The 27,768-nt window shown below is 35.6% G+C and overlaps 1 protein-coding gene across 25 annotated transcripts in view; it reads left to right on the plus strand.

The window, feature by feature from the left end:
• Positions 1–27,768, plus strand: part of KCNMA1 (potassium calcium-activated channel subfamily M alpha 1) — a 425,369-nt gene that overhangs the window by 101,883 nt on the left and 295,718 nt on the right. For all 25 annotated transcript variants that reach the window (XM_077784567.1, XM_077784568.1, XM_077784570.1 and 22 more), the window contains exon 2: positions 15,589–15,753. In XM_077784567.1, coding sequence (XP_077640693.1) covers positions 15,589–15,753 — 165 coding nt within the window. The remainder of the gene's footprint in view (positions 1–15,588; positions 15,754–27,768) is intronic.

Below are 27,768 nucleotides of genomic sequence, written 5' to 3' on the forward strand. Positions count from 1 at the left end.
TCTTATTATTAAAAAAAAAAAAAAAAGTGATGTTAAAACTAGTTTTCCTATTTTCAGCTCTGATATAGTCTAGTTTTCCTAATTTCAACTCTGATATAGTGAGCAGAAACAGTGGTGAAACAAGTAAATCTTGTTAATAATAGTTAATTACTAATTAGAAGCCTATGGAATATGTTTTGATTATTTAATTTTGAAGTTAAAATACCCGTGTATTTGTGGTAAAATCAGGTTTAAAACTTCATATGAAATAATAAAGGCTGTTATGTGTAAAATTTTTATTACTTAATTTAATAAAATATTGAACACTTAACATTAATATTATATGTTAAAAATGTCTGTAAGGTCCTAGAGTGTGATTCAATACAGGTGATGCAATACATCAACCATAGCTTGTAGTTTTAGATTACTGGAAAGTGGAGGAGGAGTCATGGCACAATAGTCAAGATAAGGGGAATTATGGGAACTTCAGTTGAGAGGGAAACAGTTACCAAAGCTAAGAAGAAAAAGTTTACTTCTGCTAGAGAAACAGGAGAGAGGTATCAGTCCCCGAGTCTTTCCTTTAACCCTTGATCATGCAGATATTCATCTGTCAGTTCATTTGTACCCAGAAAACAGACTGTACATCTTCTTTTACTGTACATTACTGAAAAAACCCCAAGCACCCAAAAATAATAATAGAATAAAATCAAAACACCAAAAAATCCCCCTCCAAGCCAACACCCCAGGAAAAGAACCCCACCATATGGAATAATTTATAGAGCCATATGTTTTGTCCTGTCCCAGTGGGAATGTGTGTTTATAGTTCTGGCCCAGATCCTTATTGATTCTTATGAATCGATACACCTTTATTGTTCAGGTCACTGACTTGGCATTTCTTTAATTAAAAACAAAACAAAACAAAACCAACAGAAAACCCCCAAGGTAACCAGCCAAAGTCTTCCTTGTTTTGTTCTGCCAATACCTAGGTTGCTACCATGTATATTCTAATAATCAGGACTATAACTTTCATTAGACCATCTGGAGCGCTGGTTGATAAAGCCATGTTTTGGTTGCAAAGACACATAGGAAGAGGAAGAAGGATTTGCTCTATGCTCTAGAGATAAGTCTGCATGCATTCATAAAAGTGAAAGCCTTTGTTTTTTCTTCAGGGACCTCTGCAGAATTTATAGAGGAGCTTGTGAAAGACTGAGAGTTATCTGAGGTGAAATTTTTTGGATGTCTGAGTATGTTTGGGTAGAAATACTGATAGCATTAACAAATTTGTTTTATAGGGTAGGTTTGTCACAACATGAGTATTAATGTAGACTGGTAAGTGGAGAGGCCCTCAAATAGCTCTTTTGTCTCTCCAGCAGCTCAGTCCTTGTATCAGGTTTGTCTGTGCTAAAATCTTGCCCAAAGCCTAGAGAGTGTCATGGGGGGACAGTGTGTGTACATAAGAGAGTGAGTTAATTGTAAAACAAACAAACAAGAACTAATACACCCCCAACAAAACAAAACCCCAAACTCACACTGAGGGAAGGAGGGAAGAATTTTATTACATTGAGTTGGGATTTGTGTTCAAATATGTAATCCTGTCATTACTTTTTCTCTGTTAAGTATTCAATTTATTTTTATACTTTTCTGGTGTTTTGCTCTAGCCATCTCATAAACAGCCTACCTAACAACATTTTGAATCTGGCATCCAGCAGGGCTGACATTCTCATAATTGATATGACTGCATTTATGAAAAATTTCCCCCACTTAGATTCCAGCAGAACACTCTGATTGCAGGGAGTGCAGAGCACAGCAGAAAATCATACATTTTTAAAAATGTATTTTTTTAGATGATTGATGATCAGTTTATTAAATATCACTGTTGCTTGGTCTCTGAGTAATGAAATTACTCTTCGGAGCTCCAGGGCTTGGAGCACAGCAAGGCAGCGATGCCACAATCACTGGGATGCTGGGTGTCTTAGGACAGGAGGAAGCAAACTCTCAAAGCTCTAGTCTAATAAACTAGAATTAATTGTCAACAGTTTTGTATAATTTTTGCAAGAAATTGGTCCTTTTTTTGATATGAGTTAATTGTCAGTGTAGCCTTTGCACTAATTTGGTTGCCAGGAGCAAGATTTGTAGTCATACCTGTTTTCCTACAAGATGAAGTAACTCATGTAGTGCAGTTAAGAATCTCACTTATGATGGAAAACTTGCCCTACTTTAAGCATAAAAACTCTGTGGGGCTTGATTAATTTTGTTTTCCTCCATTCTTCCTGTCATATTTGAGACTGTCTTTTGTTTCAGCAGTTCCCATATGCTTGGTTTTACAGTTAAATGCTCAAAACAATGAACTTTTATCTTCCTTCTGGAGCTTGATTACTCTATCTGGTAGCTTTTCATTGTCCCAGTTACAGTACAGCCACACACTACTGGGTTTAGACCTAGCCTAATGGTATTTCTTCATGAGAATCAGGTATTTATTTTGTTGTAGCAAAAAAATCTTTCTGGTATGGTGAAAAGCTGTGCAGCCATTTTGGTAATTTGCTGTGTTTACTCCTATGATGAATTATTTGGTTAAATTGTGACCTCAGTGGCAGCGGACCATAGTATTATTCCAGCTGTCAGTGTTACTTTCAGTTTTTGACTCTTTCCCTGGGTCAGTATTGGCTCATATGAGACATGGGAACTAACAAAAACATCTGTTGTCACCCTAGGAGGTTGGCAGGGTTTCAGCTAGTGTGTGTGTGCAGATGTTGGTCATATTATCTCTACTCAGTGCCACCACAATTGATGATAATAGTAGAAGGTGGTCTGAAAGAATTGGACACTTTAAGCCAAACTTGAAGGCATGAAATGACAAAGTGTTATATCTGAAGGGAGGGGAAGGGAAACCTCAAAACCACCATTCCTAAATGAAGCAAGCAAAAAGTAAATAAAACTAAGAAGGATGATACCTCCTTATCTCCTGAAAAATGGCTTAAATGATAAATTTTTTCTCTCAATGTGTTCTGCTTTGTCACCAGACCCCTCCTACTGAACTAATTGGAAGCTCAGAGACTCTTTCCTCAGTCCCTACTGTTTTAGGATAAATATCCCTTGGGCTGCCAGGACACATTGCTGTTCATATTCAACTTGCCTTCTACTCAGACCCTGGCTGAGGGAGTTCTAGCTTTATATTGCACTTCCATAGTTGTGGACAGAGGGCTCCCACTGTGAACTTAGTTTTACATGATGTGCCACAATCTTTCCAACCCTCTTTTCTAGGCTATAGTCCATATGAGATGGTACTACTCAGAGATGGATAGTAGAATCATATCAGACAATGGTTTGGGTCAAAGGGGCCTTGGAAGATCATCTCATCCCAATCTACCTTAAATGGTCAGGGACACTTTCCAATAGACCAGATTGTTCAAAGCTCCATCCAATCTGGTCTTCAACACTTCCAGAGATGGGACAACCAGAATGTCTCTGTGCAATCTATGTCAGTGCCTGACAGCCCTTGTAAAAAAAATCCAGGTTCCTTTTTTTCCTTTTCTGACTGATACTATGCTTAAGTAAAGGTATTAGGGACTTTCACAGGGTTTGCTTTCATATGCTGACAGCTGCTGTGGCTGATTGTAATAGGAACCATGCACAGGACCTGTCTGGTGAGAGTGGACTGTGAGGGTCCAGTGTTTCTCTGTGTTTCAGATGCATCTGTTTTTGTTAGTTCGTTGAGAGGTAAGGAGACTGCATTTACCACCATACCTGCAAAGATGTTGCTGGAGATCACAGAACAAGATAATTAATAAGGTGGTGTGTACTTAAATAGTAATTCACAAATATCATTTTGTGAACTGTAGAAGCAGTAGAGTTGTGTGCATTTGTTGGTGTGTGTGATGGATGAAGTGAATAGCTATAGGAAAAAAAAATTGATAGAAAATAGCTCCTTTACTGTTTTGCTGTGTGGGTTTTTTTTTTTTTTATTTCCCTGCTAGCCTTCGTTGTGTAGAACATGCTTTGCTTTATAAAACATTAGCAGAGATTGGATTTTCCTAAGTTTATAGTTTTCTGTTACTCCTCTGGTTCTCTGCATGAGACGAAAGCAGTGTAGGAAAAGTATGGATCCAGGGGATTCCAACTTAATTGTATAGGTAATAGTAGAGGGCTTTAGAGGAAATACAATTGTTTCATCATTTGTGAATCCCATAAAAAGTGAAAAGTGAATGAAAAAGTTAATGAAGTTTACAAAGTTTTCCATTTGAATTCTCACAACTCTCTATTGACCCAATCAATAACAAGGAGACTTTGTTTCCATGGAGAGCCCTTTAAAATACATTTGAAGTCAAGTTTTCTTTAAACAACACAGCACAAAAATCTGATATATGACTTAGTCTTAAAGAAGAAGCTGGCTTCACAGAAAGTTCATTTTATTTAGCAGAAATCTTTTGCAACATGGGGTGAGGGCCACCAGGTGCTTCTAGGCAATTGTGGCTGCCATTGTGGACATCAGGCAAAAACTACATATCACTTTAGTTTATTAGATGCTTTACAGGTGTTAATAAATTGAAACATTTGAATTTTGCATGGTGCATCCCAGGGTACTAGTAAAGACCTAGAAAGTGACCAAGAAGAAAAACATCCTTGAGTCCTTAGAGTTTTGGATCTGCAGACAAAATAGGATTCATTATACATAAGACTTTGGCTTTTGTAACTCACAAATCCCATTTTCCTTATTAAACTACTTTGTGAGAATGAAAGACATACTTTTAAACTCAAAAAAAAAAAAAAAAAAGAGCTGATCTTAGAGTTCATGCCTTCCCTCCCCAACCACCCAATTTAACTTCAGCTGAATCTGAAATGCAGAGATATTATTTATTTCTCAAATGTATCCCCTAGTTACACGTATTACTTCAATGTCTTGCTGCTGAATTAACTAGAATCAGATATTTGGAAGATGTGAATTACTGATGTATGAATCATTACTTTTTTTTTTTTTTTTTTACTAAGGCTTAATTAAGTCCTTTCTTCTTTTAAGAAGTAGTTAAGGTGAAATTTTTTGTGTCATGTGATACTTGCATAGGCTTCTCAGTGAATCTCATTCACAAATTATGGGAGGGGGCACCTGCATCTTGAAAAGCTGTGTGAGGTAATTATGCAGCATGGTAAATAGAAAAAGTCTCTTAAGTTTTAAGCTGATGAGTAGGTTCAGTAAAATATATCTTGTGACTAGTTTACAATGTGCTAGCCTGCTTTGATGAACCGTTCAATCTTTATACTGCTGCAAACTTTTTATAAAAATTAATATAAAAGTTAAAAGAAAAAAAATGGAGTTCTAGGCCCTATAATAACATTACCGCATTTCCACAGAATTGCAAGATATAAACAAACAGCATTCAAGATTGAAATTTCTATAGTAGCCTTAACTTTATTATCTGTCTTCCCTTCCAATGAATGTCAAGTAAATTAAAACTCAATACTTTTTGATGATTTAACAACCGTTATACTTTAATTTCTTCTTATTCTTATTTAATCTTATGAAAAGAGCTAGAAATTTAAATTGACCTATCCTCTCACCTCTGTTCACTACCTTTTCTGCTCAGGTGACAATAACTGCCTGCTCTGTCATGCATAATTTATAGGCAGAGTGAGTGTTCAGAGGTAACATATTTTTGTAACATATGTTGTATCTTCTGGTTTGATATATTTTGAAACCAAAAACTGCAGACTCATGAGACAGAGCAATGCCTGCCTCACTGACCCTCTGCTCCTAATGCAGTTCTGCCAGGGCTGCTTCTAACCACTCATGCCTCTGAGGAGCTTCAAAGTGTTGCTGTTTTCATTTAGAAAATGACCTGTCAGAATAGGAGTTTCCCATAGAAATTTTGGTGCAGGCAGATTGAATCCTGCCTTGGAACAGGAGCCAAGAATGGGCACCATGTATTTTTATTTTCCACTAGTCCAACTTCTTATTGCTTAAAAAGGCAATGTTCAATATCAAAGTCATGCATCAGTTCTTAGCAGTGCATCACTGTGCACAAGAGCAGGGGATGAACTCTGGGCTGCTTTAAGTTATTCCTATTTAAGGTAATGAAGTTAAGAAAGTAAAAGAGAATTCATTGAGCTTGTTCTCATTCTATGTAGTGTAAGTAACAATTAATGGAGATGTAATAGGCAGGGCAGAAATTTATCACTTCTCTCTGCCTCAGATTTCAGTCAGTATTTGTAAAATTGGGAAAACTGTGTGTGTTTCCTTGTTCCATAAATATATCAAGTGCTGTATTTGTAGTCTACAGGTGTTGATATTGGATAATTTGGATGCTGATAGTGTCTAGGAAGTTGAACCAAAGCAATATAAGCTAACTAAAATAAATTTAACCTGAAAGAAGAAAAAATTCCTTGTAGATTAAAAACTTTTGTCTGCCATTTATGCAAGGGAGTAATGAGATTAACATTACACAAAATTGTTTCCATAGCAGTGGGTAATAAATCAAGCCACATCTACTTGATTAAATAGTAGCATTTATACATTTTTTACCATGTCATGTAACTGGTCTTTTAGAGGGAAGTGCTGAGTCTAATAGAATTATTTCAAAGTAATCATTAAAACAGTTGGCAAGTAAATCTGCATTTTCAATGTTTTGAGAAGTAGAGCTGTGTATCTTTGCTGCAGATTCCTGCACATTTGTGTGCTCTCTGACTCCCCCCTGCACCAAGTTCTGCAGTCTGAAAGCTGCCTGTCACTCTGTAATCTCTGAGTGAAGGTGTTCTGTGCTAGTAAATAGTTTTAATTACTTATTGGCTGACCTGCTGCTCTTCAAATATTTATGTGCTGCATACTGGAACTTATTTTCCTGCATCAGGATAGGCTTAGATATGGCTTTATCTCCTACAGAGAGCTGCTTTTAATTCATTGTGTTTTCCTTTATGATTTTAATACAATGAGAATAAATATTATATACTACCTTTGAATCAAAAATGCCTTAGAGATGACTCTTTTATTGAATTTGGCAGATGATAGAAAGATTCTCTGGCATTCTTCAAATTCTTGTTACACGTGTGTTTTTACCAACCTGTTATATTTGTGAGTCTCTCAGGTTTGTCCCACTGCCTGTCTCTTTCATCTTTTATGCTGTAATCTGTAAAACCTTCTGAAAAATCATAAATCTATTTATAAAAATGTATATGCAAATAAATTCTATTTCAGGCTTAGCATTGAGGATTGCCAATATTGCCATCAAATATTGATGACTTGCTATTTTATGTATAAAGAAAACACAAGTGTTTAAGTCCATCCCTGTCATGTGAAAATGTTTGATTTGAATCAAATGAAGTTCTCAAATTCCTGTCAGCAAGTTTTTGAGGTGGAAACCTGTTCTTTGAGCTAAGGAAATGAGTGGTTAATTCCTTTTTATGTAAGGACAAAATTCCTGTTTTGGAGTATCTATAGTACTTTGCGCTTTGTCCTTTAAGCTGGGCATTTCCTTTCCTAATCCATGGATTCTTTGTGATTTTTTGGCAATAGAAATGTGATTTTGAGCATGAGTTTTAGTCACAGGTGCTAGCTACCTTGTTACTCTGTATTTCACAGAAGAGGGGTAGAATTTCCTACTGCAGTTTAGATCTCCTTCTCTTGGATACTTCTGATAGCACATGTGAGAGAGGATTATGAAGTTAATGCAATGAATAAAAATCCTGTTGGCATGTAGGTAAAAACTTCTCCTCTGTGATTGAGCAGGATGGAGAAAAACACACAACTGAGAAGATATTATGAAGTTTCACTGCACTGATAAAGCAGTTTGATACTTATTTTGTAAATGGAGCTTGTGTATATCTTGTAGTGAAATACACTTTTTAAAATGACTTACTGCCAGGAATAGTCAATTAGGTGAGTACTTATTTAATTAGTTTTCTCTACTGCTGGATCTATCTCATAGTTATCTTGTGAAAACTATGATTGTAATCTAGGTCCTACAGATCAGAAAATATTTACTAGTCATACTTCTCTTAAAAATTAAAAAAAAAAGTGTTTTTTTTATATCTTTCATTCTTTCATGGTAGTAAAAAAAAAGTGCCAAGAGGTAATGACTGAAAATCCTGGAATTGTGTATTACTTAATGTTAACAACAACAACAGAATTACAAGCAATCAACTAAAGTGCTTCCTGTAATCAAGATAAATAAGTTAGGTAATTTCTCCACTGTTTCTTACTTGTATTTCTCATTTTTGAGACTCTTTTCTACCATTTGTGAAACACTTTGAGACTTTTGGATAAATATTCAAAGTGTTTTGTCATCTGTGACAGATATTTCTCACGCGATAGGATACAGGTAATTTGGCAGTTTTCATTTCATGACAACATCTTTATCAGTTTTATTTTCAATTGTATGCTTTGCCTTCTGTTAGGTGGGAGGAAACAAAAGAGGAGGATAACAGAAAATGAATGCACCTTTCTGTCCTCTATGCTTTTTTTATTAAGGAACCCTTTTCTGTATTTTTAATAACTCAGTCCCATCTAAAATTGCTTCATATATTTTTGCAAATTTATTTCTATCACATTTAAGGTTAATCTACTTAAAGGACTTTTAAAAATATGTTTTGAAAGAATGATCTCAATATTATTGAACCATAGAAAATACAGTTAAAGACTAATGCCTTACATGGTAATTGTCTAATTTACTTAATGGACATATTTCTGTGCTGTATAGGGACCAAAGAATAATGAAATGTGTCCATTTCATTTAAATGCAGTGCCCCCATCAATAAAGTAAAATGCTTTTGTTTGCCCTTTTTCCTGCTACTTTGTAATTGAAAGGGCCTTCAGAGTCTATTTTAATGTGATAAAAATTTGGTCTTAGTAGAGGAAATTAATAAGAAATGCTCTGTTAACTATAAGAAATGAAAATAAATGTATGGGCTAGGTATTAGGTTGACATTTTGTGAAATATTTTCAGTGAATAATTTTAACCTGTACATCACTGACGTATCCTATTTTTTTGTTTACTTACTGCACACAGTAAGTTCATTTGTTACATAGTCTTACAGAAAGTTCAGAGGTCATTTATTTCTGACAATGTGGTCTAATACATAATGAGATGCTACAGAAGAAAACCTACTTATATTTTTGTCAATAAACTTACATGAAATTATTAATCCAAATGTCTTAACTTATAGTGAAAGCTTATATAACTATTGATATAAACTCCTGTTGAATTGAACCAATCATGTTTTTGGAAAGTATGTTTGTCGTTTTGAACATGTGTAAATTGCAATGACTTTCTGTCCTTTTTCATGTTGTCATGTTGTCTGGAGTTCTTAATTGCTTCTCTTTTACATATCTCTCTTAATGTTTGTCTTATATAACTAACCTAACAATGTTTACCAGTAGGTTTTTACTGTGTCTTATTTGGTGATTTCACTTAGATTATGCCTGTGTTGTCTGTCTTTGTGAAATACTGAGACACTTAAAATCCCACATATATTTATCTTTTTAAGATCCCTGTGCAACAGAAACTGTTTTTGCTCTTGCTTTATAGCTGCAGGGTGAAGACATGAAGAGGTTAGACAATGTGGCTGAGGACTTTAAAAATTTGGTAACAGAATAGGGACATCTATCATGCCTCTCAGTTCTTAGGCTGCTATGGAAATCTGCCAGACAGTTGTTATTTGGAAATACTGTTTCACATCAGTGGAAGTGTTACATTATAACACTTCTATTAATGTGGAGAAATTTTTAATCTTTGAGATTAATATTTTTGTACTTCAGGTTTCAGATAATGTAGGAGTCTGCTGTTTCATATTCCTAAGTGAGAACCATACCCAGGAACCCTTCATTTGACAGACTGGAGTGCTATTTGTGGAATCATGGGTGGAACACTATATTTTACTAGTCTAGTTTCTCTTGTCTCTCAGGTCAAGGTTTTAGTATTAATTCCTCTACTGCGACAATTTTTGTCAGTCAAAGCGATGATATGAAAAGGGAATTTTATACAAGTAACCTGTACCAGAAATATGAAGGTCACAGAACATGATATCTGTGAGGATTACTGAAGTTTTGCACAAATGCAACAGAGAAGCTGGTCACTACAAGAAGAGGAAAAAAGGTTTTATGGTGATCAACACAGAAAGTTAGGCTCTGGTTGTAAGGAAGGACTGGCAAGGTGCTTCTCAGAAATCTCTTGTGAATGCAGAAAACAGTATAACATCTCACTCTTAAACTAAGAAGAAAATCTTTGTATTATATTTTGGACTTATTTTTCTTAATCTTCCAAATTTGCAGATAGCAAATTTATATGGCTTGTGAATATTTTATGAGAGCAAAATGCTGGGTTATCTCATCAGCCATGTTTTCCACAGATCATTCTGGTTCTTCTATTCAGTGAAAGGAATAATGTTTGTCTGGGTATCAATAATTAATCCTTTGAAACAAGTCGAACCATAGCTACAGTACGATAACTGACGTCAGTGTAACTTTATATGCAAAGAAATGCTGTGGACAGGCCAGTTTAGAAGTACCTCTTACCTCACATTTAGTTAGTTTAGCCTTTGCTTTTTGTTTTACTACAAGTCTGACTTTAAAAAATGTTTGGAAGTTTCCATAAAGTTGTTAATTTCTCACATTGCCATTTGTTTTGTTTATTAATATTCCAGTGAAAACTTGTGTTTCCTAAACTGCACTAGAGCAGGTGAACAGCTGCAGGGTTATTTTTGTTTTGCTTGTTTTTAGCACTGGATGAACTGGTACTTAGTAACTGTTAAGATGGAGACAATGGATAGTAACTTTATCTGACAGAAGGCTTCTGCCATGGCAATATATTCAGTATGTACCTGAAGTCTTAATATTATAGTTTTATATAAATTTAAGACCCCTATTTGGAGATGTCAAAGTGGTGAGTGAATGTATTGAAGGATGTGAAAATAAATTATTGATAGAAGTCTAATAATTTTAAACATAGTGTTTCAGAGATTTGCCCAAGATAAAGGAGAAATAGTCTCTCATGCAAAATTATTCCTCTTCACATAGCACCTCTTTGTGGCTTTGGGGAAACAGGTGAATGAAAAGGACAGAAACGTAAATATAGATTCCTGTTATGTAAAAATGGCTATTTTCCTAGTCTTGTTGATATGATATAAAACATTTCAAAAAAATGTCGGGCTCTAGGAATGCAATGTTGTTAATTGCAGGCATTTGCTATTTGCTGTCATCATTATCTAAAGCAGCCCTTTCTTAACTGCTCCAAATGGCATTTTTTTAATTGTATTGTTACTGCATGCTTTAAGCTAGGAGCAGCTGCCATTCTGACAGGCCCATTCTCATCTTACATTATATAGGGTGGAAGTCAAAGGCCAATACTGTGTTTGCCTCATTTATGTTACTGTTTCTAAATATCTGCTTAAAGTGAGCATACTACTTTCTCTTGAATGATGCGGGCATCATTCAATGCTCTGTATCTCATTACAGGTGATACGTAATGAGTTTTGTGTGATATTCACACACGTTGGATAAATGGGATTATCAAATCCTTTTCTTTGTTTCACCACACTTCAACCCAGGTATTTTCCCTCACAACTACTCCCTGTTTCATATGTTTTTTAACATATTTTAACAAGATAGCAAGTTTTTTCAGTACCATATATCAGAGAGTACTTTCCAGATTGTGCTCATGGTGTCCTGTATTTTTAGGGCTTTTAAAAAGACAGGTTATTCTTAGATGATGTTTTAAGGTTTCTTAATAATTTTCTGATTTTATTTTTTTGTTGTCCTGAGTTGGATGAGGTGTCTATGCAGTGGTTCTAGGTTTGTCTAGGCATTTTAGAGGGGAAATGGAACAGGCAGGCTTATGTTTCAAAAACTGTTAACTGGTTTTGAGTGAACTTTGTCTTTTTGAGTTCTTCTTCCTTAAGGTGACTGTCTTCAAGAATCCCAGAACTTATGTAATCTAAATCAGTATTTATTGCTGAAAATAGAAGACAAACCATTGGAGTTTCTAGTCCAGGTCTCTGTCAAACTACTAGTAGAACACTGGGTACTGATTCTTGTACATACCTCCTCATTATGCTATTTTCCATTTAGTCATTAAGTTCAGGAAATATATATTTTGCAATATACTACTTCTCACTTAATCTACCTGCATGTTCCTGCCTTCAAGAAATTAAAATAATGAAAACTGGTAAGCAGGGTGGGTAAAGATCCCTTACTTGTAATATTGGACTTGTAAATAATTAATCAACTATCGTCACTGTCAGGTTATTATTTGAAGCACCTTTTTCAGGTGTTGGTGTTGGTTATTCAATGCTTTGTGATGAAGAAATAGCAATGAAACAAGACTATACACTTAATAACAGGACTGAATTTTATGTTCAGTATTAAAAAAAATGCAGCCTTTAAACCTCCTTTAGTTATCACTTCACAATTGCATAATGACTTGGGGATAAACTTTTCCTAATACTCAGCTGCCAATTAAGTAAGATAAAAAGCTAGCTATGTAAATGAAAAATATAAAATATCCCAACTGAATACAAATATTACATAACAGCAACTAATCTGCATGTTAATTATAGCTGCAATAACGGCAGGAGCTAGGCTGATCATGACAGTCAGTTCCGAATCATACTTGGCAGGGGATGATTGTTTTATTAAATTTTAATTAAGAAATAATATGGGTGGGAGATTTTTATAGAGATGAAATAAGTAGTATAAATACAGAATTATAGCCATTCAAATCTATTAAAGACTTGGATAACTTCAGACAATCAAATACTGAATAGGTTTGTCATGTTTTACTGCTCTGTTCTATTGGCAACCAAAAGTAAATACAACAAAGGAACTGTAGGTTATGAAAACCTTTTCAAAATGTAAAAGCTACCTTTCTCCTTCAATTAAGTAAATTGCCTGCTCTTTTATTGAGTGCTAGGAAATTTTAGATTATTTTTATGTCTTATGAGCAATCACATCTATTGACTAAAAGACTGATGGTAAGGAATATGTACACAATAAAAGAATTTTCTGACCTTAATTAATACAAGCTCACTAACATGAAATTGACTTTTTTATTCAGCTATTTGTTTAGTGTTCTGTAGTTCTCTGACTTTCTATAGCAAAGTTTGTAGTTGTGTTTTTAGCAAGGTGAGCATCTGTGCACTTTTAAACAAGGGTCGCTGGGTGGAAAGATCAAAAAAACCTGTGGTTTTATCCTGACTCTGCCAGTGACTTCTCTAGTGACTGAGTTAGGCACCTAATCACCACCCCAGTTTTTTATCTGAGAGGAAAAGAGAATTATACCTCCTTTACTATGAAAACCACATTAACTCATTCAATATAAACTTGTACCGAGTATGAAAGCTCACTGTGCAATGCAGAGGAGGACCATGGAGCAAAATCTGGTGTGTGGAGGTTACAGTTCTGAAGGCCAAGCTGTAGCAGCTACAAAAGGCAGAGGAGCGGTGGAGGAGGGAAGGCAAAGGCCCGTGCAGTGTCTTACGCCGTCGGTGGCTGTCAGGGCTGTGAGGATCCCGCGGCCAGGGCCTGCCTGGAGCCCTGGCGGCAGCGGTGGGACAGGGCCCTGGCCTCGAGCCGGGCTGGGGACAGCAGGCTGGGGACAGGGGCGTGGGGCTCAGGCAAGGGCACCTGGCTGGGGTTCACCAAGGACAGGGCTGTGGGAGCCCTGGGTGGTGCTCAAATGGTGTCCTGAGCCACAGAGGGAGTCTGGGTCAGGGGAGACCCTGGGGACAGCAGCTAGAACCGGTGAGGCCTTGGAGATATGTCTAGATTGCCTAAGCTTCAGTATTCTTTGGAGTATAGAACCTAGTTTTGCCTTTCCTGGTTTATAATCAAAACCCTGATGGTGGTGAAGGCATTTTTTTGGGACTGATCTCTATGGCTGTGTGATGCTTTGGGTCACCAGCTGGCTCCAGCCAAGTGTTGCTCTGCTGGAGATGCCTCATTCCGTTTCGTACAGTGCTGTCCTCTGCAATGAGCTCATTCCTGTAGGTTGTGCTCCGTGTGTGTGCAGCACAGGATGTGTCTTTCAATGCAGAGTACAAAACATCTGATTCACTGCGTCCAAATTTGTCAGTGAATTAGGTCCAGTTATGCAAATACAAAATAATTTTAAACTTCTGTTGCGTTATTTGCTTGGGAAGTGTACTGAATTACTGTTGTAACTCTGAATAATTTGTTATTATCATTATAGTAACATCACACTGGTGTAATCTCTAGTAAGAACATGAAACCTGCTTTCTGGGAGGGAAACTAACAGAGAAAAAAGAATATGATTAGCTAATTAGGTTGCAATGTTGAGCTTCTCTAAAAACAACTGTTGGTCTCCATATTACATTTTTAGCATTGTTCTGCTGTTCTTCGCTGACAGATTCAATGAAATTGCTTTATTAGTTGAGTGCTACTCTCAGGAAGTGCCTGTGCCCTTGTGTCCCACTGTGTCCTCAAGGCCATCTCACAGCTATGGGTTTTGGCCATCACAGGATAGTACTTCTACTGTAGTAATTATCACATAACCAGCATCAAACATCTTTGCTTGTATAAAAGATATCCCAAAGGGGATTAGTGGCAATTGATTTCCTGCTTACTGGCCTACAGACAAGTAATCTATATACAAAATCTTTCAAGGTATTGGCCAGGGCAGAGTGCTTGGAATGCTAGTGAAGTTCTAGTTCTCAGGACTTTCTTCAGCACTGAATTTTGCTGCCTCTCCTATTTTTGTTTAGCGTAACTTGCCAAGTATTCAGGAAGTCATTAGTAGTATGCTGTCACCACAGGCATGCTCATGGCACTTCGCATGCAGTGTGATTTAAACACTGTACAATCCACGCTGGCATTTCCTGTCATCCCCCCTGATGTTTGTGCAGCACCCATGACTGTAGCACATGGCAGGCAGTTACAGAGCACGACATCCTTGCTGCAGCATCCATGAGAGACTGATATGAATTCCAGTGCTTGTTACTCATCAGTGAGCTTGGTGCAGCTGAGGCTCCTCTAATTTCTAGCTCTTCTTTCTGTAAGAGCCACTTACTGACAGAATAATTCCTGTGATATATTAAACACTTTCATTGAAACACAGGTTCACTGATAGTGTGGCAGCTCCCTGCAGATACTTTATGATGGATTTTTTTCCCCTCACACTTGATAATTGCTGTCTTGTTACATCATGCTTTTCAGTGAAGGTTTACTCAGATAATTAATTCTAGTGATAGGAAATTAAAATTGTACATAAATTGTGTTCACACCTAGTATGCATTATTTTGAACTGATACATCAAAAGGTCTTTCGGTGTATGTCTGGCAAATTCATTTATATGTAACTCTATAATTGCATACAGAGCTGTTGTCAATTATGTTTCTTGTAACAAAGGAACATATCATATATTTGGTGTGAAGTATATGTTTTGAAGATGTAATGTCAAGGAGAGTGTTATTATCTAGTTAATCTTGTACCTTATAGAACATTTCCATTTCTCTTATTTCTAAAGATGTGGCCATGTAGGTTCTTAATGTCACCTAGCAGGAATTCAGGAAGACAGATTTTCTGGTTTTTATTACTGTTCTTGGCCCTATCAATATCCTGACTTTCACTGTCAAATTGCTAAACATTAACTAACCCAAATACTTACTTTGCAGGAGGCCCAAAAGATCAATGGTGGCGCAGATACACAGGCAGATGGAGCCTGCAAACCAACAGATGAAAAAGAGGAGAATGTGGCAGCAGAAGTGGGATGGATGACGTCTGTGAAGGATTGGGCAGGAGTCATGATATCTGCCCAGACATTAACTGGCAGAGTACTTGTAAGTTTTCTATGATTTTCTATGTTGTTATTTTAAAGAATGTTTTTAAGAAGCACTATTTCCCAGCATTAGTGGAGGATTTTTGATTGGTTTGTTGCATCAGCACTAAGTCAATCCCAGTTTTCTCTGCAAAATAGCAGACTAATTCCCACTGCAAGAGAGAAGCAGAGAAAGCAAGTAAAAAATGGCTGCCAGTCCACTTTCCAGCATATTTCACACCTCTGGCCCATGATTTTGAACTACAAACAGTGAATTTATTAATTTCATGTTAGGTGTTAAAACTATAGACATATTTAATCTGAAAGTAAAATTGTACTTGGAAGAATGGAAGCAAACCTGGAAATTAAGCCAAGTATTACAAATGTAGAGAGTGGTCAGAACTGTAAAGCAAAGATAAACTTCTCATGGCTATGTAATGAGGTTTGTGATATATTCAATAGACTGATAATGACTTTATATTCCACTTATATTTTTCTTTATTAGTGTAGAAATCCTTCAAACCTGTGAGTAGTAACATATCAAATGGAGACAGATGATATGTGGTTTAAAAGGAAGAAAACATTTACTTTTTCACTTTATTTAATCATAATTGCTTTAGAGCATTGTCAAATATTAAAATGCAAGGGTTTTCTGTGGAGTTCACTGCAGTAAAAAGTGTCCCCTATGTAATTTGGATTAGTTTTCTTTTTAGCATGCACATACTTGTAAACCAGAATCTGAAATGATTTAAATCCCATTTAAAGCTTCAGAGAATCTCAGTGAAACTTTGTAACTAGTTTGGGTTGAACTGAAAAATTATTTGTGTCTTTGGTTAAGATATATTTGATGGTGAATCAGTTTTGGGCTATTTGGATGGAGGAGGAAATGGAGGAAAATAAGAGATTGCACTTCTTAATCAAGTCTTCGAAAGCAAAAAGTTAAGGTGACTTAATTGCCACTGTATTGTTTAATTCTGCAAGAAGAGTATTTTGATTATTTTTCCTAAAAATATCATTTTTCACTTTTGTTTATGTTCATTGCTGACTTTTATCAATATCTGGAAGCTGTGTTCCCTTGCTGCTTTTAGCACTATGTGTCTTCTCTGTGCAGCTGCCATGTTTACAGGCTTTTAGTGATTGTCTTCTAAAAAATGGCATTTTGCATGTTTCCTGACATCTTCAGTGTTAAAAATGAAAAACCTTAAAGTTGTGCTTCCAGTTCCAGTTTAAATATCAAAGCTAGAAATCCCCCAAAGCCAGAGTCCTCTGCTCCCACCTCTGCAGTCAGAAATTGCCCTGTGTTGGTTTTACTGGGCTGTATGTGAACAGATACAAACCAACCACTGGGACCAAAACCTAATGTACATAATATAAAATACATTTTACTTCAATATAGTGGGAGAATTTAACGCTGTTTGATGATTTCATTTATTTCTTGGGAGTATTTTTTAGAGTTTCACATTGCATTTTATAAGGGACCAGCTGGCTAATGTCACTGGGTTAGGTTATTTCTGAGAGTATATTTATGATCTTGTCAAGGTATAGCAGCACATACTGTGCACATCTGGGTTTATCAGTATGCCTGACCATCTTGAGAAATCAGATGCATGGAACCTCTTAGTTAATTTTAGTCAGTTTAAAAAACAAAGTGCATTTAATTTAATACAGCACTTACCACATTCAGTATTTGAATTGACAGGACATAATTTATGGAGGATCATTTCCAGAATGGATCATTTGGGTGTTAATTTAAATTCTACTTTCTGAGAATATTTGCTAAAGGTTAACTACTTCAATGAAAATTTGTGCTAGAGAGTAATAATGCCATTATTTTTAGATATAGGATGTAGCAAAATCAAATCAATATTTATGTTGAAGTATATTGTTTGAAAATATTAGGACTTAATAATGGATAACTATTAATTTAATACAGGCTATTCCTGACAGCTACTCTGTTTCTGAATTGAACTGCAAAATTTGTTTTTTCCCCTGAAGAAAGAATTGGTCATTTCACAGTCCTCTGAAATCAAAATTGTATGTGATATCTGCAGCTAAAGAAATTATTATACACTTTTACACTGTGCGAGTTTAAATTAAAATGAATTTTATACATAAATTAAAATTAATCTTATACATCCAATGTTTACAAAAAAAGTTTCAAAAGCAGTCCAATGAAGATGGGCTTGGGAAAAGAGTTATAACTGAACTCAGTTCAGCGTGGTCACCTGAAGGCTATTGTGAAACTGCTGCCTGGATTTATGTGGGAAGTGAAGGAGACAAGTTAGTGCAGTGTGGAGCACACATCAGTGTAAAGTAGAAGCTTATTTGTGTTTTTTTGCTTATGGGAAAAGCTCCCATCATTATTCTTACCTGAACAGGCATTTTCTTCACTATGAATCTTAGTGGAATGTGAAGTGCTGTTTGTGGAATCTAAAAGGGCTACTTTATGGAACTCTCACTTCTGGGTTCTGTCACCACACCTTTGACATGTCTGATCTAGCTTTTAGTTCTTCCCTTGTGACCTTACAAAACAGCTTTCTAATTTATCGTATTGGTTTGTCCAGGTACTTTGTGAATATTGAAACAAATATTTAAATAGTGGGTGCTCCCATAATTACCCCTTTAATTGTTAAACTTTATGGCTATCCAGAGGTGAAGTAAATAAAGGCCAACAGTGTGGAAAATAGAGGACAACATACATGTTTAAAGGTTATAGCCACATAGTGTAGTACAAGATTGGTCATTTACATTGGCATTGGACCATTTGTACAATTCTCTAGTGAAATAAAATATTTATATTTATACAACAGATGCAGACTTGAAGGCCTTAAGCAACACTGTAGCCATAAAATTACTTGAAAACTTTTAAGTCAGAAAATACTTTTTTCCAACATACTTTACAAAATCATGTGTTTGTGCATCTGCTGGAAAGTAAGGGATGTAACTTGTTATTCATGGTCTGGGTCATTTGAGACAATTAATGAAATTGTTTAATCCAATCAGAGACAAACACTGAAGTTATTGATAGAGATGACTCTCCTCCACACTAGCTGTCTTATAAATGTTTAATTCGTTGGTGGTTGTGAGGGAAGGAAGGTTTCTGTACCTGAAATGAATGCTGAAAAAACCCAGCCATGTTTGTAATCCCCTCAACCACCCATTCCATTAATTAGATGGAAAATTACATTTAAAGAATAAGCAAAGAGGAGAAATCAGAACCTTGTTGTTGTTGGGAGCATCATGAGAAACAAGAATGGGAGATTTTAAATAGTTAAATTATTGAATTTTCAAAGCATTTCACTATCACTTGCTTATTATGTCAGGTGTTTCCTAGTCTGTAGTTCATGTCTGTAAGAGATGCAAAAGTGGCATGTGCATGGGATTGTACTAATATTGAATTGCTTCAGTAGTTATGTGAACAAAGTAAAGATAAAGTACTGAAATAGAAATAGACATCCTTACTGCTTTAGTAGCTAAATTTTATTTCTGACATTTCATAAGTGGCTTAGGCACAGAGAAATATTCAAACTACCCAGTTTCATCTGAAGGGCAGGCTTTGGAGGAAGAGATTTGTATAAGGAGATGCAGCATGTCCTTCAGTTAGAAACTGCTTTTGTTTTTAGAAGTAGTGCGGCTGGCTAAGTATGATGCCTACAGTTGTGTGACCAAAATAGCCTTTTTTCCTCATGCTTTATCTTTGAGAAGCACAACTGAAATATAATGTTCTTGGTGCCACAACCTTTGAAAATGTGACTTTTGTGCTTAAACAATGTAGATGGGAATTTGATGTATGATTTAAAAATGTGTCCATGTTAAATTGCACAAGCACACGATTTAAGAACATGCTAATTGAGCCTGAGCAGATCTGTCTGCATTTGATGTTGAGTGACACAAATATAAATAACAGCAAAAGGTAGTAGTTTACTTAAAATCTGCTCAGGGAAATAGCAATTTACTTTGAAGTGCTGTAAACTGCTGTAGATGATGTAAGCATCAGATTTCTAAGGTGAGTTTCTCAAAGAAGAGACAGACACATTCATAATTAATCTCAAGATGCAGGAAATTAAACATGTTTATGAACTGATTTTGCTTCCTGAAATTATATCAATTGAGTAAGAAGAAAAAGATTTCCTTAATTAGATGAAGTGTTTGTGCAATATACATATGACTTTATTCTGTGTATACAGAATAAAGTCATATGTACATTGTTGAATTTGACACAGTTCAGTCTATGGAAAACTGTAGACCCTTGACTGGACTTGTGAGGAACTATTAAAAAATAGAAGAGGTCCTCACTACTCATTTGGGGAAAACTGGTGGACCTTTAATTATATAAGTATTTATAGTAACTTTTCCTGGGAAATATATGTAGGTATTTTATATGATTTTTGGTTTTGATTGCTTGTGTGTTTTGGTTTTTTTCAGTGTTTTTCACTAGATTTGTTCTTGATGCTTTTTATTTACTTTTAATTTTTTTCTTCTGAATGAGAGGACTCAAATTTTTTAGTGTTGAGCGGGGGAAATCCCCACAAACTCTAGTGATAAGTAATAGTTTTCTAGCTGCCAAAGTGAAATTTAACAGTACAGAAATTGTAGGGTTTCTCCCTCTTTCCAAACGGTATTTTAATGAGAATAGGATCTTAAAGGATAGTTTGGTATTTGACAGATAAGAAAGTGAAGAAGCAGGTGTGGTTGGTATACGTATATATATTTTGACAGTGTTCTTGACAGTATCAGCTCTTTCACTACATTTTCAAAGCAGGAAGAGAAACCTTGAGCAAACATGCGTATGCTGCACCTCAGAATTCCAATATGAAGTTTAATATGAATTCTCAAGGATATGCAAAGTTCTCATAAATTTATTTCTTTTTCTTTTAATTTGGACCCTCTCATCCTGGTAATGTCCTGTAACCAATCTTCTTGTGAAATTAACATACTTTTTTTTTTTTTTTCTGAGCATGTGTAATGTTCTTAGGATGCAGTTAATCTGAATAGGACTTAATTTAGAATAAAATATATTAATTGACTAGAGAGTAGGAAATGAATGCATGCTTGAGTGCTTTAGTCTTTCATACGCATAATATTCCAAGCCTTTTACAAGTCCAAATGTGACATTAGTCTTTCAGCAGTGAAGCACGTGCATTCTTTGATAAAATAATTTGTTTTGCTCTGATATTACAGTTTTTCTTAGGTAGCTATGCAAGGTTTGGTGGGACTTACAGAATACCCTAGTCAGGCAAGTAAAAACAGTGCCATATCTTCCCCTTGGCTGTGGTCTAGGTTTCTGAACTTAAGAGTAGAAAGGGAAAGTCTTCCTCAGCTTCTAGATCTGACTGTGAAGTCAGGAAGCACAGGCAGGAGTCACAAGATGTTCCATGCCCTGAGTGGTATGGTGTGGTTCTTTTTTTTTCCCTCCTCTTTTTTAAATGGTTTTTGTTTTGTTTTGTTTGCTGCTGCCATTTTTTTTTTTTTTTTTTAGTTATTTTAGTTCTTGGGGATGGAAAAAATTATGTAGCTATTTTAGGTTATATACTATTACATTTGTATAAAAGTTACCTTTTCCTCATCATGGTCAACAAGTAAGAGAAATGACACAAGGATGAAAGAGCAGAGTCTTCCTGAGCTCTGGACAGTAAAAAGACAGTGCCCAAACTGCTGAGAATGCACCGTGCAGTGTGTCAGTGTAACTGCACAGATCTGATCGTTGCAGGTGAGGAGAGATTATAAACTGCTTGTCAGTGTTTGGAACTTACCTACCTGCTGTTCATAGGGAATGGTTTAGATTCTGCTCATCTCTACTGAGAAATCAAATTTGTCTGTTTAGTTATTTTTAATCTTTCATAGGCCTTAGTGGCACATAAATGAATCCAAGAGATGAGTTCTAGATTGCCTTAATCTGTGACAATGATGAGGGCTATTTCCAGGGTTTCCATAGGAATAGGAACAATGTTCTCCGTGTAAGTTCATGAGATAATGATAATGGAATAGAGTAGGAAGTGTTGAGTAAATCTCGTTTGTTTCTATGGTAACTGCAGCTAGTTTAAATTCCAGTTATGCATTTTCTGAATATTTATTTATTATTGACAGTAGCAAGGGTTTTTTTTTTTGCAGGCTTTTTTGTTCTGGATTGAAGGGTGGGCTTCTGCCCAGAGTCTTGTTGGGAAGTTCTATTGCACATATGTCTTTATAACTGCATTATTAAATTCTGCATGTAGGTGCTACATGTAGATGTAGCAGTTCTGATTGTCGCTGTACTTTGTGGTTTTGGGAAACTGCTGTAATTTCAGTGGATCTTGTACTTAAAGGAATAATGCATCTTGTATGGTGATTCTTGTGGTGTCCTGTGCAGGACCAGGAGTTGGACACAATGATCCTGATGCATCCCTTCAATTCAGCATATTCTGTGATTACTACATGTTTATCTTAAACTTGCTTTGCTGTGAGGTTGTTAATGAGTTATATGGCTAATCAAACACAAACGGCATTTTTTTTTCTACTCAATTTTACCAGTTTTAAGTACTGCTATGTGAAAAATAGGTAGGGTTAGCATAAAGTACATGTACTGGTAAAATCAAATCAAGTAAAGAATAAACAGTACATTTCATAAGGAAATGACATGAAATATACTGAGAACTGAACTTAAAACATTGCATTTGAATTCTTAGCTCAGAAGTTAGAACAACAGAAAGTTAGTGTATATATCACACATGCAATTTATCTTAATTAAAATTCCTTATTTTTATAGGCATCAGTTTTGTAAGCTAGATCTCACTGTAGCCTAGTCTACCTTATTTTCAGTCAGGTTATAGCTGCTGCTGTGGAGACTTAGGGCTGTGTTGCAGTGACTTTTGTGACCATGCATGCAGAAACCATTCTAATAGTATTTAAAAGCATGAGGTTTTTCCTACAGTGGGAATAAATATCTTCTTCTAACATTTTTGCAAGTGCCACTTCCTTTCTTGTATTAAGGTACCCATGGCTTTCTGTCATTAAAAGGACAAAAAACACACTTGAAAATAATGTGTTAAGTTTTGAATGATGTGATTATTTGGAGAAAGTCAAGAATGTGGTTGCTATTCAGATGGCAGAGCTGGTTTAGGTAAACGTCTGTTATATAACTCTTCCTTGGTGAGAAATTGTTGTAAGACTATCACTATTGATAACCTGTATAGCTTATATGCATGTCAAACATAAATAAGGGAAAGTCTTTACTACTTTTTTCCTGCGTAAGTCTAGAATGAAAGTGTGTAAATACAGAAATGTGCCTTGTGGAAATGCTGTGTTGATCCTCATGATTAGTGTCTGATACAGGGGAAATTTACCTTCCACCCATGGGCCACTGACAATAGCCAGGTATTTAACAAAAGTTACAAACACAATTTTGCATATTTACAAAGCTTACTGGAGGAGACAGATGGCTTCCCCTAAGGCATTTGTGCTATTCTGATGTGAAAGGTTGCTCTGATGATGCAGTTGATAATAATGGGGTTTTTATAGGTTTCTTTTTCTCTTTGTGCTTAGTGTATTTCAAAAAATTGTGCTTGTAATCAAAACACTGATGTGATAATGAATATTTTTGAAGAAAATTCTGTGTATGTTTTTATACAGCTCTACCGTCAGTTACTTGTTCTGAAGCATGGGGTAAATGGAACAAACTGCTAAGCTTGTGGTAAAAAGAAAAATATCCATTTGGATGTTTCGCACAAAATATTGTCTATCAAATTCAGTTTCCTTTTCCTTCTTGCATACTTTCTTTTAAACTGTTTTTAGGTATTTCCTGAATATTCACAGGTTTCTTGAGAAGTGCTCTAAGCATATCCCTCCTGGTGTCAGTAGTTTTATGTGGCTCCTTAAATTTGGCACAGGAGATTACTCTCTGCTTTAATTAATGCTTTGTTTTAGCTTCAAATACTGCAGCAGAGACAACTTCAAAGCTTACTGCTTAAGCTGCAGAAAGTCCCACTTTTCCTGTGAAGTCTGATGTCTGTATTGGTAAGGTTTGGAAGGCTTGGTTCAATCTGAAGTAGTAGTAACTCTGTATAGGTAATCTAATGGTAGAAGCTAGGATGGAGAAGTTATCAATTGGAAGTAAAAATCAGGGAATATAAACTGCCTGTTCCATATGTTTCACCTAGAAGCTGGAAGCTCTTAGAACCTTCCATAAATCCACAGTAAAATGTCATGAGTTTAAGGGAGAAACTTCCTTGTCTACTTGAATGATCCTGTTCCTCCTTCCTAGTTAGTCTGCATCCTCAGATGCTTCCCTTCATGCTGGGAGAAAGCTAGGAGAAAATGTTTTGAATAGGGAAGATGCGCAAAAAAGGGAAAGAGAGAACTTTTAAAAAGTTTGAAACAGTCCTGGAAACTCATCTCGTGAAGACTGCTTCTATTTATCAGAGCTATCTAGGATAGATCAGTGAAAAGGCAATTTCTGCAATGGAATGCCATGCCTTCTTATGAGTTATGGAATTGCTGACTGTGACTATGAAGAGGGGGTCACAAAACTGACTAAATTGAGGCAGGATACGTATAGGATGGAAAAGGATTCCTCCATTATTTCTGGTCCAAACTTAAAAAAAAAAAATTCAAACACAGTGTACTTGTTACTGCTTAGAATGGGGATCCCACTTGGGAACTAAAAGTGAAATGTGGAACCTAATCCTGCCTTGTGGGCATCTGACAGAACTATGCCATCCAGTTCTGTCAGATGCCCACAGTCCCCTCATTGAAAAGCATGTAACTCCTACAGACTGTTAAAAAATCAGTTTGTGCCTGTCAGGGGTAAAATCTTGCAAAAATTAGTTCAGTAGAGATGAGTAGATTTTAGTGAGCCATCTGATTTTTATGATATACAAAATGTGATCCTATCATGAGCCTGCTGTAGAATACTAAGCTCTTTGTTCCTGTCAGTCATTATATTTAATCCTATAACGTGTGTTCTGAAGGTGTTGAATGTCCCTTGAGAAAGTATAGCTATGTATCTTGATAACAAGTATATTGTCAGCAGTTTAGTAATATTGCAAACTGTAATATCCCTGTCAGCTGTTTAATTTTATATTTTTCCTTATTTTTTAATCTGTTCATTATGGCAAGGGATAAAGTCTTGTCTTGCAAGTTTGGATGCTTTTTTTAGGGTTTTTAAATAGAGCCAACTCAGATGCTGTAATGTTGAATTCAGCTTTAGAGTGGTATTGGGGCAGTTGGTGCTTTGCTTGATCTGTGTGGGCTGTGAGTGTCATTGGATTGTCTGGACAGTGTTCCTTGCTTCCATCTCTTCCATGCTACAGTTTAGCACACATGTATGTACACACAGAAGCTGGACCAGTAAGTTTTTTTTTTTGTTTTTTTTTTTTTTTTTTTTTTTTTGGTTTTTTTTTTTTTTTTGTTTCAGCTAAATTGGAGAGTTCTACATTCTGCTGTAAGAAATTCAGCTGGATATTTCTTGAAAATTATAGTAGCTTGTTCAGATTTAGTTTTTCAAGGCTGCAGGTTTGTGGTTTTTGTTCTCAACCATGGCCAGAGCCAATTTTGTCATTGAAGATCATGTGTGATTTTCTTCAATGAATGTGATAAAGCTGCACACTGTCAGACAAGGTGTGAAAGCTGTTTTGTGCTATACTTAGAGGATTTTATAAGAATATCAAAAATAATGAAGTAGATGTGAATCCAAAGTTATTTCCCCTATTACAAAACAGCAACATAAATCAGCATGTCATGCTAACAGAAAAGTATTGGAGAAACCTGTAGGTATTTTTATATCAATCTGTAAAAAAAAAATAGTTGTAATAATTTCCCTGTAGATTACATTTTCTTTGCCTTGTTTTCTCTCATGGTAAATATTACCAAGTTATTTTGAGTAGGTTGGTGATTTTCAATTTGTTGTTGCAGATGGCCGTGAAAACTAAGAAAAGTCACCAGATGATAGGTTTGCAGGTGCTGTTGGGTTTTTTTAATATAATAGATAATTTTAAGTGTCTCTAGGCTGAAAAAAGGTTGTCAGCCACTGGCTTGAAGCTTTTGGAAGAGTTAGTTGGGCAGAAAACTCTTCTGTCTTTGAAGTATTATCTAGAGGATTCACAACAGATGGTATGGTCCATAGCAGAAACTTGAAATTTCCCAAGCATTTTTTTGTCACTCTTCAAAAATAATGGGAGCAGTGTGAATTCAGTAGCTGCAGCATGTGACTGCTGAAGTTTGACATGTTTTCTGTTCTCAGATATAACAGTAACTTGCATGACTTTGAACATGAAACTAATCTTCTTATTACTCCTTTGTTTCTGTGCAATCTAGGATTCAGATTAATTACCCATGCTTGTAAAAAGCATTGAAATCAGCTTTTAAAAGGGAGTGAAATCAGTAATTTAATTGTTAATTTTTTTTTCTCTCACAATACACATTTTCTGGTCCAAAATACATTTCTGTCCTTATATAGCTAAATCAATCTAGTAATATGAAATGCATGTGTCCTCTTTATATAAATTTTGCATATCTATACATGAATGATATTTACTTTCTTATTATGCATTTGAAGATTGTGTACTCATGCATCAAAAATTTTTTTACAATACAGACTCTTTTCCTTAGTGTTTTTTTTTTCTGCGCTTCTGCATTTTTTAAATTCTCTTTTGTATCTGATATGTGCAGACAGATAAACAATCTGAATTTTTCCTTGCCATTCAGTCCATTAGACTTGTTATATATTCTCTTTTGGAAAAAGCTTTGGGCATCAATACTAGTTGCTTGTGGTCTCTATATAGCTGATGGCTCTTGATATGAAAGACCAGTTTTTTAATGATGCAGGTCAATTGCATATCCAAACCCACTGTTTTATTTCTACAAATGAAAAGCTTGCCTGTGTGAGATGTTTTATTTTACTTGGAGAACGCATCTTGTAATGTTAAAAAAAAAAAAAAATCTGGTTTTTATAAAACTGAAATTATATAACTAGTTGAGTTATAAGTTAATTCAATGATATGGAATTACAGGAATAAGCATATGATGAAGCCTGAAAACTTTCATTTTGCCACAAAGTAAGCATTGGATTGAGAGATGTTTGAGCCTTGCCTTGCCTCCTGTAGCTAAAAATACTGACATCAGATGCTTACACTTGTAAATGAAATACCTACTTGTCTTGTTGATTAGTCAAGGAATAGGAGTATATGAAAAAGCTTGGAGATTTTACTTTCACAATTAGCATACTAATTGAAAATATCTTTATTATCTGATATTAAGTCTTATTTACAGGTGCAGTGATGAGTTGTACAAATCCTCCTTCCCATTTTGTTTTAAATAAGTTTTAATATTGCAACAGCTTCTGACTTTGCATGGGTATTGGTATTTTAGTGTTATTTAGGTGTTTATATAAGAAGGCCCATTGTTTTTGTCAGTAAGCATAGACAGAAAGCATAGAAGAAACAGTTTTAAGTTTGGCTTGGTACACTTGTTTTTTTTTTTCTCTTGCTATTAAGTGATCTCTTTGCATTAAATTAGGCATTACCATTTGATATGGTTGGATTCAAATGTCAAGAATCCCAACCTTTTGTCAGCAAATCATGGCAGCATGATTAGGGATATAATATGTAGTTGCCAGTAAAACACTCTAGAGAGAGGATTTTGCTAGGCATTCACAATGCCTTGTGTTTACCTGAAGGAAATGCAGGAGGGTGGAACTAATGGCACCATATTTCTCTAGATTTTTTTACATTACTCTTAATGAATATTTTAACAGTTCACTTGATACTAAGCTAAGGCATGCTCTTCTGTTCTTTTTGATGTTATAGCACCTGGTACAACTTGAATACTGTAAGATGAACTATTAATGACCTACTGGTTCATCATCATATATTGCAAATAAGGGAATTAATTTTTTTGTTATCAGTTCAGCAGGTTTGTTCTTAAACATTCAAAATGCTCGGTCCTTCTTTAATCTTGACCATCTTTTCTTTTTGTACTGAATGCGTCAGACTGTACCAGATTGGGAGGTTTCTATGGTTGCTTCAAGGATTCTGCTTCAGATCAGGATTGTTAGTCTGAAATG

The sequence above is a fragment of the Lonchura striata genome, chromosome 7, assembly GCF_046129695.1.
Source record: "Lonchura striata isolate bLonStr1 chromosome 7, bLonStr1.mat, whole genome shotgun sequence".
Taxonomy (NCBI): Eukaryota; Metazoa; Chordata; class Aves; order Passeriformes; family Estrildidae; genus Lonchura; species Lonchura striata.